The 13,277-nt window shown below is 44.8% G+C and overlaps 1 protein-coding gene across 2 annotated transcripts in view; it reads left to right on the top strand.

Moving 5' to 3' along the window:
• Positions 1–12,000, top strand: part of ABCC5 (ATP binding cassette subfamily C member 5) — a 56,581-nt gene extending 44,581 nt beyond the window's left edge. The window contains exons 19-25 of one of the 2 annotated variants that reach the window (XM_086468050.1): positions 859–1,048; positions 1,794–1,953; positions 2,383–2,461; positions 6,910–7,023; positions 7,867–8,031; positions 8,763–8,846; positions 11,430–12,000. In XM_086468050.1, coding sequence (XP_086324176.1) covers positions 859–1,048; positions 1,794–1,953; positions 2,383–2,461; positions 6,910–7,023; positions 7,867–8,031; positions 8,763–8,846; positions 11,430–11,507 — 870 coding nt within the window. In that variant the 3' untranslated portion in view covers positions 11,508–12,000. Of the gene's footprint in view, positions 1–858; positions 1,049–1,793; positions 1,954–2,382; positions 2,462–6,909; positions 7,024–7,866; positions 8,032–8,762; positions 8,847–10,017; positions 10,316–11,429 lie in introns of those variants that run through there. The other variant, XM_086468049.1, reaches the window with a different exon arrangement.
• The last annotated feature ends 1,277 nt before the right edge of the window (positions 12,001–13,277 follow it).

The raw sequence follows: 13,277 nt of genomic DNA, 5'->3' as shown, positions 1-13,277 counted from the left end.
TATCTGTTCTGTTTATATTAGAATGAGAAAAATCATACTCCAAAAATGATAACTTCTTTGTAGTGACTATAAAGGAGTTGATGGACCCTGGTTCAGTTGGAGATTCTTACTTTCTATGTGTTTACACTTGCATGAGGTGAATCCCATGACAGGATTTCTGCCATTCTTTGAGGCTGCTTGTGCTAAACAGGGGCAAGTGACCTTGGCTTCATTCTAAACATGCTATAAAGGCGCGTGTTTGGCTTTCAGAGGTTCTGCTTTTCTGTCTAATCTGCAAACTGCTTAGTGAGGACCTGTTAAGGGTCAGAGTAAAATAGCGAAAGTGAGCAAGCTGGAAGGGGCCTGACTGACTCAGTAATTTAATAGAACAGGAGAGAATAAGGAAGAGGAGGAAGAGGGTAGCATTTGTACAATGTGACACATGGGCGTTCCCTTCTGTCAGAATCGACAGTGGTGACCTTGACATGGCATAGCAAATGAGACATAGAAATACAGCAGATCTTGCATCCAGGAGCATCCAGTCTTTGGAGTGCCACAAAACTCAATAGGATTGTGCTTATAAGTAATAGGCTTAAAATACGTTTTGAATTCCATTGATGAAAAACATTGTTGTGTAGAAGAACCAATGTCATTATTGAGGCAACAGTGGGGAATAACAGTGTGGTCAATGTAACACACAGCAAACTTCTGAACCGCTGGGCCTACGTCCAGCCACACAACTTACCATAAAACTGCCATAAACTGATACAGGCCAGGTCTGCAGGGAAGAGCTCCTGCTGAAAGCTGCAACTTATAAATTCTGTTTCTGGTGTTTTGTTTACTGGAAACTGAATGTCTGGTCTTTTTTTTTTTTTAAAGACACTCTCCCTGGAAGCTCCTGCTCGAATTAAGAATAAAACTCCTCCTCTGGACTGGCCACAGGAAGGTGAAGTTGTTTTTGAAAACGCAGAGATGCGGTACCGAGAGAACCTCCCTCTAGTACTTAAAAAAGTGTCCTTTACCATCAAACCAAAGGAAAAGATTGGCATTGTGGGAAGGACAGGGTCAGGTAAGGAAAAACACTAAGCTGAGTTAAATTACTGCTTTTACAGAATGGTAATGGGATAGAGTGGTGCAGTCATTCATTTTCCTCTGTTTTCTGTGTTTGAATAAATTAATTGCACAGGAGTGGAGTGGTCCTGCAGTCTGTCAGTGGTGGATTCTGTTCGTGTGCGTACACAAGCAGGATCCCTGTAAATAATAATGAAAACAAGTTTCCATTTAAAGCAGAGGGATATCCTACTATGCCTGAGCCAGTATGCCCATAATGTTTAACAGCCCAAGCCACCTACTAGCACAGAATGCTACCTACAACATGCTCATTGCAGCTTATTTGACTCTCTTGAAAGTGTTTCGTACTGATGCTGCAGCCAGGTTTGGCTCTAAGCTATCTCAGAAGTCTGTAATGTGAAGAATCGAAACCCCTGTTCGTGAGATGGCTTAAATCAACTCCAAAAAGTAGTTTCTAAATAAGCAATCAGTGTTGCTGTATTTGGTTTATGTGGCAATGTTTTGGTAGTGAGGTGGGGCAGCACTGCAGGGGTGGCTTCTGTGAGAAGAGATTAGGAGCTGCCCCCATAATTGCTTAGAAGTTTAAATGATGAACCTCAGCACTTACCAGCATTGTTTGCCAGGACTTTATGGTATTTTAAAACACTTTTCTTACACATGAACAGCTTTTAAAATTCTTTCTTATCTCAAAGCTGCTATGACTCTGTGGAAACACAAGTATTGCTTTTCCTGTCTCGTTTTAGGGAAGTCTTCCCTTGGAATGGCACTCTTTCGTCTTGTTGAACTGTCTGGAGGCTGCATTAAAATTGATGGAGTGAAAATCAATGACATTGGTTTGGCAGATCTTCGCAGCAAACTCTCAATAATTCCTCAGGAACCTGTGCTATTCAGTGGCACTGTGAGGTTAGTGAGACCATAAGAAGGCAAGAAGGACTAAGTGGGCTACCAGCTTATACTTGAACTCAAATAGGTGCCTGGTGAGGTGTTAGTTCTTGGGCATCCTAGCTTCTGTTCTCTGGTTTTGAAACATAAAAAGCACAGTAAAATGATTTTAGTTGGCCCAATGCAGAACTGGATGTGGTTATCCTCTGGAAGTCTTTCTTTCCCTTTAGAATTGATTGAACTGTTTATATACTTGTCTTCCATCTCTACGCTTTTGTTCCTTGGCTACTCTAACCCTAGTGTGCTGGGAGCAGCTGACTTCCTTGGCAGGGAAGTTCTGTCAGTGGAAGGCTAGATGGGAATCATCTGTCTGGGTGAATTAGCACACTGCTGTTTTGACAGTCATTGCTGAATAAAAATTCTGGTTATGTTTTCTGCTTCCCCCTCAAGATCAAACTTGGATCCTTTCAATCAGTACAGTGAGGAACAAATCTGGGATGCTTTGGAAAGGACTCACATGAAGGAATGTGTAAGTATTTTGTGCCCTATGAGATCACAGAATCATTTAGGTTAGAAAAGACCTTTAAGATCATCAAGTCTAAGCATTAACCTCACACTGCCAAGCCCACCACTAAACCATGTCAATAAGCGCCTCATCTAAGCGTCTTTTAAATACCTCCAGGGACGGTGACTCCACCACTTCCCTGGGCAGCCTGTTGCAATGCTTGACAACACTTTCAGTGAAGAAACATTTCCTAATGTCCAATCTAAGCCTCCCCTGGCGCAACTTGAGGCCATTTCCTCTTATCCTATCACTTGATACTTGGGAGAAGAGACCAACCCTCACCTCACTATAACCTCCTTTCAGGTAGTTAGAGGGTGATAAGGTCACCCCTGAGCCTCCTCTTCTCCAGACTAAACAATCCCAGTTCCCTCAGCTGCTCCCCATAAGACTTGTCCTCTAGACCCTTCACCAGCTTCATTGCTCTTCTTTGGACCCTCTTCAGCACCTTGCTGTCTTTCTTGTAGTGAGGGGCCCAAAACTGCACACAGTGTTTGAGGTGCAGTCTCACTAGCGCCAAGTACAGTGGGACAATCACTTCCCTGGTCCTGCTGGCCACACTATTTCTGATACAAGCCAGGATGCTGTTGGCTGCCTTGGCCACCTGGGCACACTGCTGGCTCATGTTCAACTGGCTGTTGACGAATGCACCTGGGTCCTTTTCTGCTGGTCAGCTTTCCAGTCACTCATCCCCAAGCCTGTAGCGCTGCGTGGGGTGCTTGTGACCCAAGTGCAGGATCTGGCACTTGGCCTTGTTGAACCTCATACAATTGGCCTTGGCCTATCGGTCCAGGCTGTCCAGATCCCTCTGCAGAGCCCTCCTACCCTGAAGCAGATCGACACTTCCACCCAACTTGGTGTTGTCTGCAAACTTACTGAGGGTGCACTCGGTCCCCTCATCCAGATCATTGATGAAGATATTAAACAGAACTGGCCCCAGCACTGAGCCCTGGGGAACACCATTTGTGACTGGCCACCAACTAGATTGAACTCCTCCTTCCACCACAACTCTTTGGGCCTGGCTGTCCAGCAAGTTTTTAACCCAGCAAAGCGTATGCCCATCCAAGCCAGTTTTTCCAGGAGAATGCTGTGGGAAAGAGTGTCAAAGGTTTTACTAAAGTCTAGACAGACAACATCCACAGCCTTTCCCTCGTCCATCAAGCGGGTCACCTTGTAGAAGGAGATCAGGTTAGTCAAGCAGGACCTACCTTTCATAAACCCATGCTGACTGGGTCTGATCATTTGATTGTCCTGTAAGCACTGTGTGGTGGCACTGAAGACAATCTGCTCCATAACCTTCCCTGGCACTGAGGTCAGACTGACAGGCCTGTAGTTCCTTCCGGCCCTTCTTGTAGATGGATGTCACATTTGCTAACCTCCAGTCAACTGGGACCTCCCTGGTTAGCCAGGACTGCTGGTAAATGATGGAAAGCGGCTTGGTGAGCACTTCCACCAGCTCCCTCAGTACCATTGGGTGGATCCCATCTGGCCCCAAGGACTTGTGCACATCTAGATGGTGTAGCAGTCTGCTGACCATTTACCCTTGGATTATGGGGGCTTCATACTGCTCCCGGTCCCCATCTGGCTCAGGGTGCTGGGTACCTGTAGAACAACTGGTCTTACTATTAAAGACTGAGGCAAAGAAGGCAATAAGCACCTCAGCCTTTTCCTCATCTTTGTCACTATGTTTCCCCTGGCATCCAACAGAGGATGGAGATTCTCCTTAGCCCTCCTTTTGTTGCTAATGTATTTATAGAAACATTTTTTTGTCTTTTATGGTAGTAGCCAGCTTAAGTTCTAACTGATTTCTTGCTATTCTGATTTTCTCCCTGCATAACCTAACGACATCCCTGGTCCACCTGAGTGGCCTGCCCCTTCCTCCAAAGGCCATAGACTCTCCTTTTTTTCCTGAGTACCAGCCAAAGCTCTCTGTTCAGCCAGGCTGGTCTTCTTCCCTGATGGCATGTCTTGGCACATGGGGACAGCCTGTTCCTGCACCTTCAAGATTTCCTTCTTGAAGTATGTCCAACCTTCCTGGATTCCTCTGCCCTTGAGGACCTCCTCCCAGGGGACTCTGTCTACCAGGCTCCTAAACAGGCCAAAGTCTACCCTCCAGAAGTCTAAGGTGGCAGTTCTGCTGACCCCCCTCCTTCTCTGTCAACAGAAAACTATCATCTCATGATCACTGTGCCCAAGACATCCTCTTACCATCACATCACCCACAAGTCCTCTGTTCACAAACAACAGGTCCAGTGGGGCATCTTCCCTAGTTGGCTTCATCACCAGCTGTGTCAGGAAGTTATCTTCCACACACTCCAGGAACCTCCTGGACTGTTTCCTCCCTGCTGTATTGTATTTCCAGCAGACATCTGGTAAGTTCAAGTCTTCCACGAGAACAAGGGCTAGCGATTCTGAGACTTCTCCCAGCTGCTTATAGAATGTTTTGTCTGCCTCCTCATCCTGGTTGAGTGATCTGTTAACAGACTCCCACCATGATATCTGCCTTGTTGGCCTTCTCCTGATTCTTACTGATAGACGCTCAACCCTATCATCACCATCGTTAAGCTCTAAACAATCAAAACACTCCCTAACATAGAGGGCTACCCCACTGCCTGTCCTTCCTTGTCTGTCCCTTCTGAAGAGTTTTTAGCCACCCATTGCAGCACTCCAGTTGTGTGACTCATCCTGCTTCTGTGATGGCGACTCTCATAGTTTTCCTGCTGCACAATGACTTCCAGCTCCTCCTGTCTGTTGCCCATGTTGCATGCATTAGTGTAGATGCACTTCAGTTGGGCTATTGATCCCACCACCTTTTTGGGGGGAGAAGCCCCAATTCCTATGTGGTCTTCTCAGATGCTTCTGTGGTATCAAGCACATCAATAGCCCTTGTGTCTTTGCTGCTGCAAGGGTCTCCGTTTCCTGCCTCCACTGAGACAGTAGCCAAAGGGCCTTGCTTGTCCACTATCCCTCAGACATTGATGCACCTCCACCAGGCTTATCTCTAGCAAGCCTGGTATCATCCCCTTCCCCCTTCAGGTCTAGTTTAAAGCTCTTTCCATGAGCCCTTTGCTAACTCTTGTGCAAAGATCCTTTTCCCACTTTGCAACAGGTGTTACCCATCTGTCACTAGGCCTGGTGTCGTGTAGACCAAGCTGTGTTCAAAAAAAACCCCAAAATTCTGCCTGTGACACTAGGCTCAGAGCCAGGTATTGATCTGCTGGCCCTTCCTGTTTCTTCCCTCATTGTTCCCCGCAGCAGGAGGGACTGAAGAGAACACTACTTGTGCTCCTGATCCCTTAACCGTGTGTCCCGGGGCCCTGAAGTCTCTCTTGATTGCACTCAGACTTCTTGTTGCAACATCATCGCTGCTTACCTGAAACATCAACAATGGATAGTAACCTGAGGACTGCACCAGGGTGGGAAGCTTCCTTTCCACATCTTTAACCCTGGTCCCGGGGAGGCAGCAGACTTCCCTAAGGAGTGGTCCGGTCTGCATATTGGGCCTTCTGTTCCCTTCAGAAGGGAGTCTCCTATGACAATGACCCATCTTTTTCTTTATCGAAGCGGTTTTGACACATGCTGTAGGCTGGCTTAACCTCGGTGACACCTCCAAGCTAGATGACCCATGATGTGGGCTTCCAAAACAACACGTTCTGTTAGTAGCTACTTCAGAGACCTTTAGATAAAGCTTGTTCTTTGCAAATTTTTTTCACTCTTTGTCTATGCTTTATTTGACTGATTTTTTTTTTCCTGGTTTTTATAGAGTGATTTTTGTTTTTTAGGAGAACCTGCCATAACTTGGATGTGTACTTTTTTAGTATATAGCATAGCAGAGTGCTGCTTCATCACACAGACTCCTAGGGTGTTACAATATTTCAAGTGATATTTTTCTGTGCATGCCTTGGGACCGCATTCTACATTTACATCTGTGAGTGTAAATCACATGTGCACATTTATCCTGAACTTAAAATCCGCCCTTTGTGAGGCCCACACAGCAAGTCTCACTGCCGTGACTTTTTCAGTTCTTTTCTTGTAAGTCAAATGGCACGTATGGCTGTGATACATGGGCTGCAGTAATTCCTGCAGGGATTTGGTTCACTCTTTCCTCTTTGTGAGAAAGATTGTCAGGAGATCTGTATTCATGTTGAGAATAATTTTTGTACATGGCATGCTTTTTTCTAGAAATAAAATACTTAGTACTGAGGTCATTCCAAGTTTGCCTACTAAGATGATATAGCTCTTTTAACTTAGTCCTAGTGATGTTCTCGGGGGCTATCACTGGATGTCAAGCATTTCAACTAGACTGAGCAGGTCAAAATCAGATTTTCAGGAAGAGCAACTGTTTGTCTCATGCCATGAAGGTACAAAAAGTCTGTGCAATGCTTTAAGATTTTTGCCTCTTCTTTCCCACACAGGTTGCCCAGCTGCCTATGAAACTTGATTCAGAAGTGATGGAAAATGGGGAAAACTTTTCAGTTGGAGAAAGACAGTTACTGTGCATAGCTAGAGCTCTACTGCGTCGTTGCAAGGTGGGCATAGTGATGAGAGGAATAGCTGGAGATATCAAACTGTTAGGATTGAGCAAGCCTTTTTCTGTGCCAGATTCATTCTGTCAGAGGAATCACAGCAACAGTTATTGTGGCCCAGAAAGGCGTAGAGTTAGAACTAGGAAGGTATCTGTAGCCAGCTGCTAGCTCCTGTAATGCCCTGCCGTCAGAAGGGTATTGCTTGTTAGAGTTAATAATAGGAAGTCGGGCTGGCCTAATCATTTCAGTGTCCTGTTACTGGTATGCATCAGATTCTTTGTTGCTTCCACCTTTTTGTGAATGTCGGCCAAGTACTTTCCTTCTACATGGTGCTCCACTAAAATATACCTGCACAAAACAAATCTAGTTTAGCTTTGACAAGACACCACTCCAAATCAGCTTATGTCTGAATCTGAGAGGAAGAGTAGTTCTTTCCATCATAAGAAAGCTAATAAGCCTGGTTGGTATTGACTCATTCCAGAAGGAATGTCACCGCCAAGGATGCATCAGATTAGTTTACCAGTAAAACTTGTATTTGAGGTTTAGCTGCTGAATGTAAAACTGAAAGTAGTGGAAACTTGAGGCCCAGGTCAGAACCCAAATATCTTGTGGCTCTAGGATGTGACCATTAAATGTAAGTGTGATCCAGAGGGTAACTTTGAAGGCAATTGCATAAAGAAAACTAAAAGGGTGCTTGTAAGAACTACCTTTGTGACCACAGCTCTGTAAGGATTGCCAGTTGTGACAGCTCTTGGTCACGGTAATTCTGCCCACTCCACATATTTTTGTGTTCAGGGAGGGAAAGCATTACTATGGCTAACGGGCAGGATTATGTGCTGCTTTCAGATTTTGATACTGGATGAAGCCACAGCTGCTATGGACACAGAGACAGACTTACTGATTCAGGAGACTATCAGAGAGGCATTTGCAGACTGCACTATGTTAACAATTGCTCATCGCCTGCATACGGTGCTGGGCTCTGATCGGATCATGGTGCTAACACAAGGACAGGTAAGCAGAAAGACTCTTGTGGCTACAATTTCTGTTGCAGCCTGGTGGTGCCATATGTGCAGGCTGAACAGAAGGAACAGCTAGCATTGTAGGGTAGAAAATCCTCTACCTGTGTTAATTCACATCCTTGGTAATAATACTCCAATAGATCAGTTATTGCCTGACCGTGACAAGATCAAAGAGGGCGAGATTTCTTTTGCACTCCAAGAAAGTACCATAGTGTAACAGGCTCTCTTTTAAAAGTGTTTCTAGAACTCCCTTTGTAGGTTAATTCTGAGATGGGTAATAAAGTAAGCATCTGTGCTGGGGCTCAGTAGCAGTTTCCCATTACTTTCATAATGCCCTGTGCTATCAAACAGGCATAGGAGAGGTACTTTACCCACTTCTCAGGCTTCCATGTGGGAGCCATAAACAGTAAAATCAAATGTAAGAACATTCGGCAAGGCTCTTAAAGGTAGAGAAGGCAAAAACCCATAGCATCTGCCCCTGTTTGCCAGAGCCACCAGAGATTGCTTCCTACTGGGTAGTTCCAGTGTTTGTCTGAGCTAGTTTGAAGCATCCCAGGTTACAGTATGTATGCATAAACGTGCATACTTGTACTGCCCGTTGTCTCCTCTATGGGCAAATGCCATGTTTTGGCTTCTTTACTACTGTGTCCCAAGTCCAAGGGGTGGGAATCCATTTTCTGCTGGATTTTACTGACATACTTTACCTGCCTTGTTTGCTTTTAGGTAGTGGAATTCGACACGCCGTCTGCCCTTCTGGCCAACGAGAACTCACGCTTCTATGCTATGTTTGCTGCTGCAGAGAACAAGGTTGCTGTCAAGGGCTAAAATTCAGGGCAAAGTCACTTTAATTTTGGAGAGCTACACTCTCTGCCTGTGGCAGGCCAGCTCTTCCTTCTCCTCCTTCAAGCAGATTATTGCCTTTTCATCTTTTAATTTTTAGCACAATGTGTCAAGCTAGAGAGTTTTTTAAACTGTGTCAGAAGCATTCTTCATGTTTTTATTATTGTATTTATTCCATAATCATATTACTAATTTTTTGTTATTAAATGCACTCTACAAATGGCTCAGGGAGCCATAGTTATAACTGTATCAGAGGCCTATAATGAAGCTTTATACATGTAGCTATATCTATACATAATTCTGTATATAGCCTATATTTACAGTGGAAATGTAAGCTGTTTATTTTATATTAAAATAAGCACTGTATTAATAACAGTGCATATTCTTTTCTATCATTTTTGTACAGTTTACGGTAGCAGAGATCTGGCTTTGTTATCGGACTGTATCAGACGCCATTTTGTCTTTTACAGTTGGTCTTTTCCTAGTGCCGGATTTTCTGCGTGTCTGAGTGGAAGTGAAGCTTTGCAATAGCGTCCTTTATTGTCACATCTTTGTTGTCTAGCGCAGGGGAGAAGAGCTCTGTGGTGTAACTATTGCATTGTAATTTATCAAAGCTATTTGGAGCATCGCTAATGTTCACCACGGCAGCGGCTGCTGCTTCCCGTTGATGCTTTCCCAAAGCAGGGGTTTTAGTGATCTCCCGAGCGGAGAACCACTTCTGGGTCACATTAAGGCCTTGTATTTTCTCAGTGTCCTGATACAGTATTTCTTACTGTATCAGCAGGTTTTATTTTAATGCAAGCAAGCCCAAGCTCTTCCTGCTTCGCTGATCTAACACAACCAAAATCTAACTGTTCGTGGAATGATCTGTAACAAACTAATCGTAAGGTTCAAATCATACCGTGTATGCTAGTAGGAAAGCCTTTTCAGAGTTGCTTCAGCCGACTGACGACTTTATCTTGAAGCTGCTAACACTCCTCAGAGGTTTAGGTTGGCTTTCACTGGCATGGATAACACACTAACTCTTTGTTCTGCTCACTTATACTAAGGTTAAACAACATCAGTATTTCCTGTTTCTTTATTGCACACTTGTTAAGGAAACAGTCCCCCACCCCACATCTTCTGGAACTTTAAACAGGTTCCTGTTGATCAGGATGTAACACTGGTGTAGGACATTGTTTTCTTACTGTAGAGACCTACCTCAGGTTACTAGGTCCTGCGTGGTACGTTGCCATGATCACTGTACACCATCCCTGTTTTACGGGACCTGTGGCCCGGGTGGGCACGGTCGCTCCTATAATAGCCGTGACTTATTGAATGGTCAGCGTTGCATGTCTTTGTCAACTTGGACATTTTGTAGCCTTAGCATGTTTGCAAAATGTCTCATTGAGGCAGAAATACGAAAAAGTAAATAAAACTATTTTGGGTTTTGTAAATTTTATTGGCTTAAGTGGTTTGTTTTGGGCACATAAATCACTTCTCACCCTTTTGAGCCCAAGGGAACAGTTTTTGCAGGCTGGTCTCTTTTTTTTCTTGTCTATGTACCACATAGGTCTTTCTTCCTTCAGAGTGGAAGTGTTTCTTTAAAAGTGTAGTGGGTAATTTTTTGCCCTCCAGCATGGGGGGTGGCTTGCAATATAAGTATGTTTGTGTTGAGTAGTACAGGGAGTAATAACTTATACTGCAAGTATTCAAGCCAAGTAGCAAGGGGGGAGGTCAGACAGAATACAGAAGATCCTTCTTAGGCTCAAATATTTCCATGTGCTCTACTTGCAAGAGTTACTGTTTACCATGTGACATGACTGCAAAGTCACAGCAACAAGCATTTCCACTACCAACAGCACAGGCAAATCATGGCATTAACAGAGCTTAGACTGTAGCTTGAAGGTAGCACAAAAAGCGTCATTTGTTGTAGTTTTTCGTTAGTAAGTCTTGTCCTAAGCAAGAATTAACTAGCACAGATCTTACCCTGCTGACAGGCCTGGACCCAAGCTTGCTCTGTGTGGGGGCCTGGCCACTGCCTTGCTCAATGTTACTCAATTCAAGGAAAAGAGTGACTGTATGTTGTGGTTCGGAAAGGGAGAAGTAATAGCCCTCTCTCCAAAAAACACCCAGCTAAGTAGGGGGTTCTTTTTTGATCACAAACTTGAGGGCAAAAAGAAACTGGAGAGAGGCACAAGGGAGCAGGGGTTATAGGCCGAAGAGGTAATGCCCTGTTTCTTCCCTAAAAGTAGAGCTGGGTAGAATGTGAAGGCTGAATACCTTAAGGGTAGAGGGAGAGAGCATGAAATGCATCTGCCGAAGCCTGTGGTTAAAACAGTTCAGTCAGTTGTCATGTGCAACTCTGTCAAAGACAGGATTGTCTTGAGCCCTGCGGAACTGAGTTTACCTCACAAATTTCAGTATTTCCCTTGAAGAAAAAGGGCTAATGTACTGGTTCTCAAGTGCTGCTGGGGTCAGAGTGTGGCTTAATTTTGCAGCTGAGGCTGAGCTAATGGCAGTCTGAGCAAAAGGGGAGCCATCCTGATCTTGTCCTCCTTCTTCTTCCAGGCTGGGAGTTCCTTCCACTTCCCCGATGCCAGCACTGGCTCTTGCCTTGTCCAGCAGTCACCCAGAGCAGAAAGCTAACTTGCAGAAAGCTCACCTCCAAAAGCAGGAATGCTGTAGAAAGAAGGAGACAGGAAGGCACACCTGGAAGGGAGGTGAAGTGGGGCTGCTCTTTTCAGTAGGTGCTAACTGTAACACCAGCATAGGTATGAGAGGAAACTGTGCTCAAGATTGATTGCACCAAACTGCTGCTTCCCAGTTACGCTCTCCTAAAAAGGTGAATACTTTCCTGCTGCTTTAGTGAGCTGAAATAGCTCAACAAGGTGTCAGACAAGGGCTGGTGATGGAGCAGGTGAACAGTCACCTGTGGACAGCAGGGATTAGCTCAACCATTTGTTAAACCTTAGCTCCAGCATTGCTGCTTTGGAATTGAGGAGACAGACTGACAGAGGGAAATGTTCTTTCTGCTGTAATCCCTTACCTGCTTCATTTGGCACTTGTTTCACAGACAGTACAGAAATATTGCTTCTCACATGGGTAGCAGTAGGTTGTGGGTGTGGTGTGTAGTTTTTTTTTTTCTTTACTGGCTTTTGTCCTGAACCTCAGGAACAAGCTGAGACCTGGCCCAGGGCCCTGTCACTGAAGTGGAAGGAAGAAACATCAGTATTTATGAATGAGACTGACATACCTATATCTTTGAAGCATTATTCTATGAGAGGTGGATGATGATGGGAATTATCAGGAATTAGAACTTGCTTTAGAATTTATAGTCTGATATGCCAGAGGAGAATTTCTCTTGTGAGGAGTAAAATAAGACTGTGGGCTTGGGACAGAGGCTTTCCTTAAAGAGATCTCCACCTAAAATAGCATGGAAATAACACAGTCCTTCTTAGTATAGAGCAAGGGCTGTGGCCCAAGACCAACAGGCGTGCAATGTGGGAGAGGTTTGCCTGAGATAACTGGTTTGCTCTATTACCTACAGGAATTTCAGTTGCATCAGTTTTGCTTATTCTGTCCAAATGCAGTGAGTGCAGCTGATCCTGATTTATTACCAGAAGCCTAGAGAGTCCTAGGGAGAATGTGTTCCAGCTCATCTCACCCACCCGATGAGTGGAAACATTGCACTTGCTTGGGACTTCAACCAAAATGCAGGTAGGATCCTTCTAAAATCGCCCAGTGGAGTTAATGCGCAGTTTGATCTGTGTAACGAAGTCCAAAGTCAGGCCCTGAAGTTGCGCTGCCTTCAACACCTGAGGAGACCTTACCATTGCCTGCGGTGAAGATCGTGCAGGGTCAGATCCTGAGGCTGCTGGGGCTGCGATCTGCATACTGCTCCTAGAGGAAGGCCAGAGGGAGATGAAGCAGTCTTAGTACATTGCTGGGAACAAAGTTTGAGGAAGCACAATTATTCCAAAAGGCAAATGGTGTGAGTGAGAGAAGGTATCAGAAGGAAAAGATATATTTGATTTATGAAAGGAGGATGTGGAAAGAAAAGGACAGAAAGTTTCTCTTAAAAGGGGATTGGGTGAAGACAAAATTACTCCTTGAAGGTGCTTCAAAAGAACATCCTGAGAAGATGCAGGGTGGCTGTAATGCCCTCATCAACCAAAGAGCTTTCCTGAATGCTGCCTTGTTATTTTCTACTGCAACTGTAGTGCGTGTTTTACTGTATGTAAGCAATCACACAAAGGTTTTCTTTATAGTCCCAGCTTCAGGTTGGTCTGGGATAATACTGTGATTTGTTTTACCCTTAGTTCAGCTGGTGACAGCAGCCACATTGTGCTGGGGCCGCACTTTCTGCCTCGAGTGTGACGATACAGCGAAAACTGGTGCCGATGCTGCTGTTGCTAG

The sequence above is a fragment of the Leptosomus discolor genome, chromosome 7 (assembly GCF_034619465.1).
Source record: "Leptosomus discolor isolate bLepDis1 chromosome 7, bLepDis1.hap2, whole genome shotgun sequence".
NCBI classification, from domain to species: domain Eukaryota; kingdom Metazoa; phylum Chordata; class Aves; order Leptosomiformes; family Leptosomidae; genus Leptosomus; species Leptosomus discolor.
This window is presented reverse-complemented; position numbering and strand designations above follow the sequence as displayed.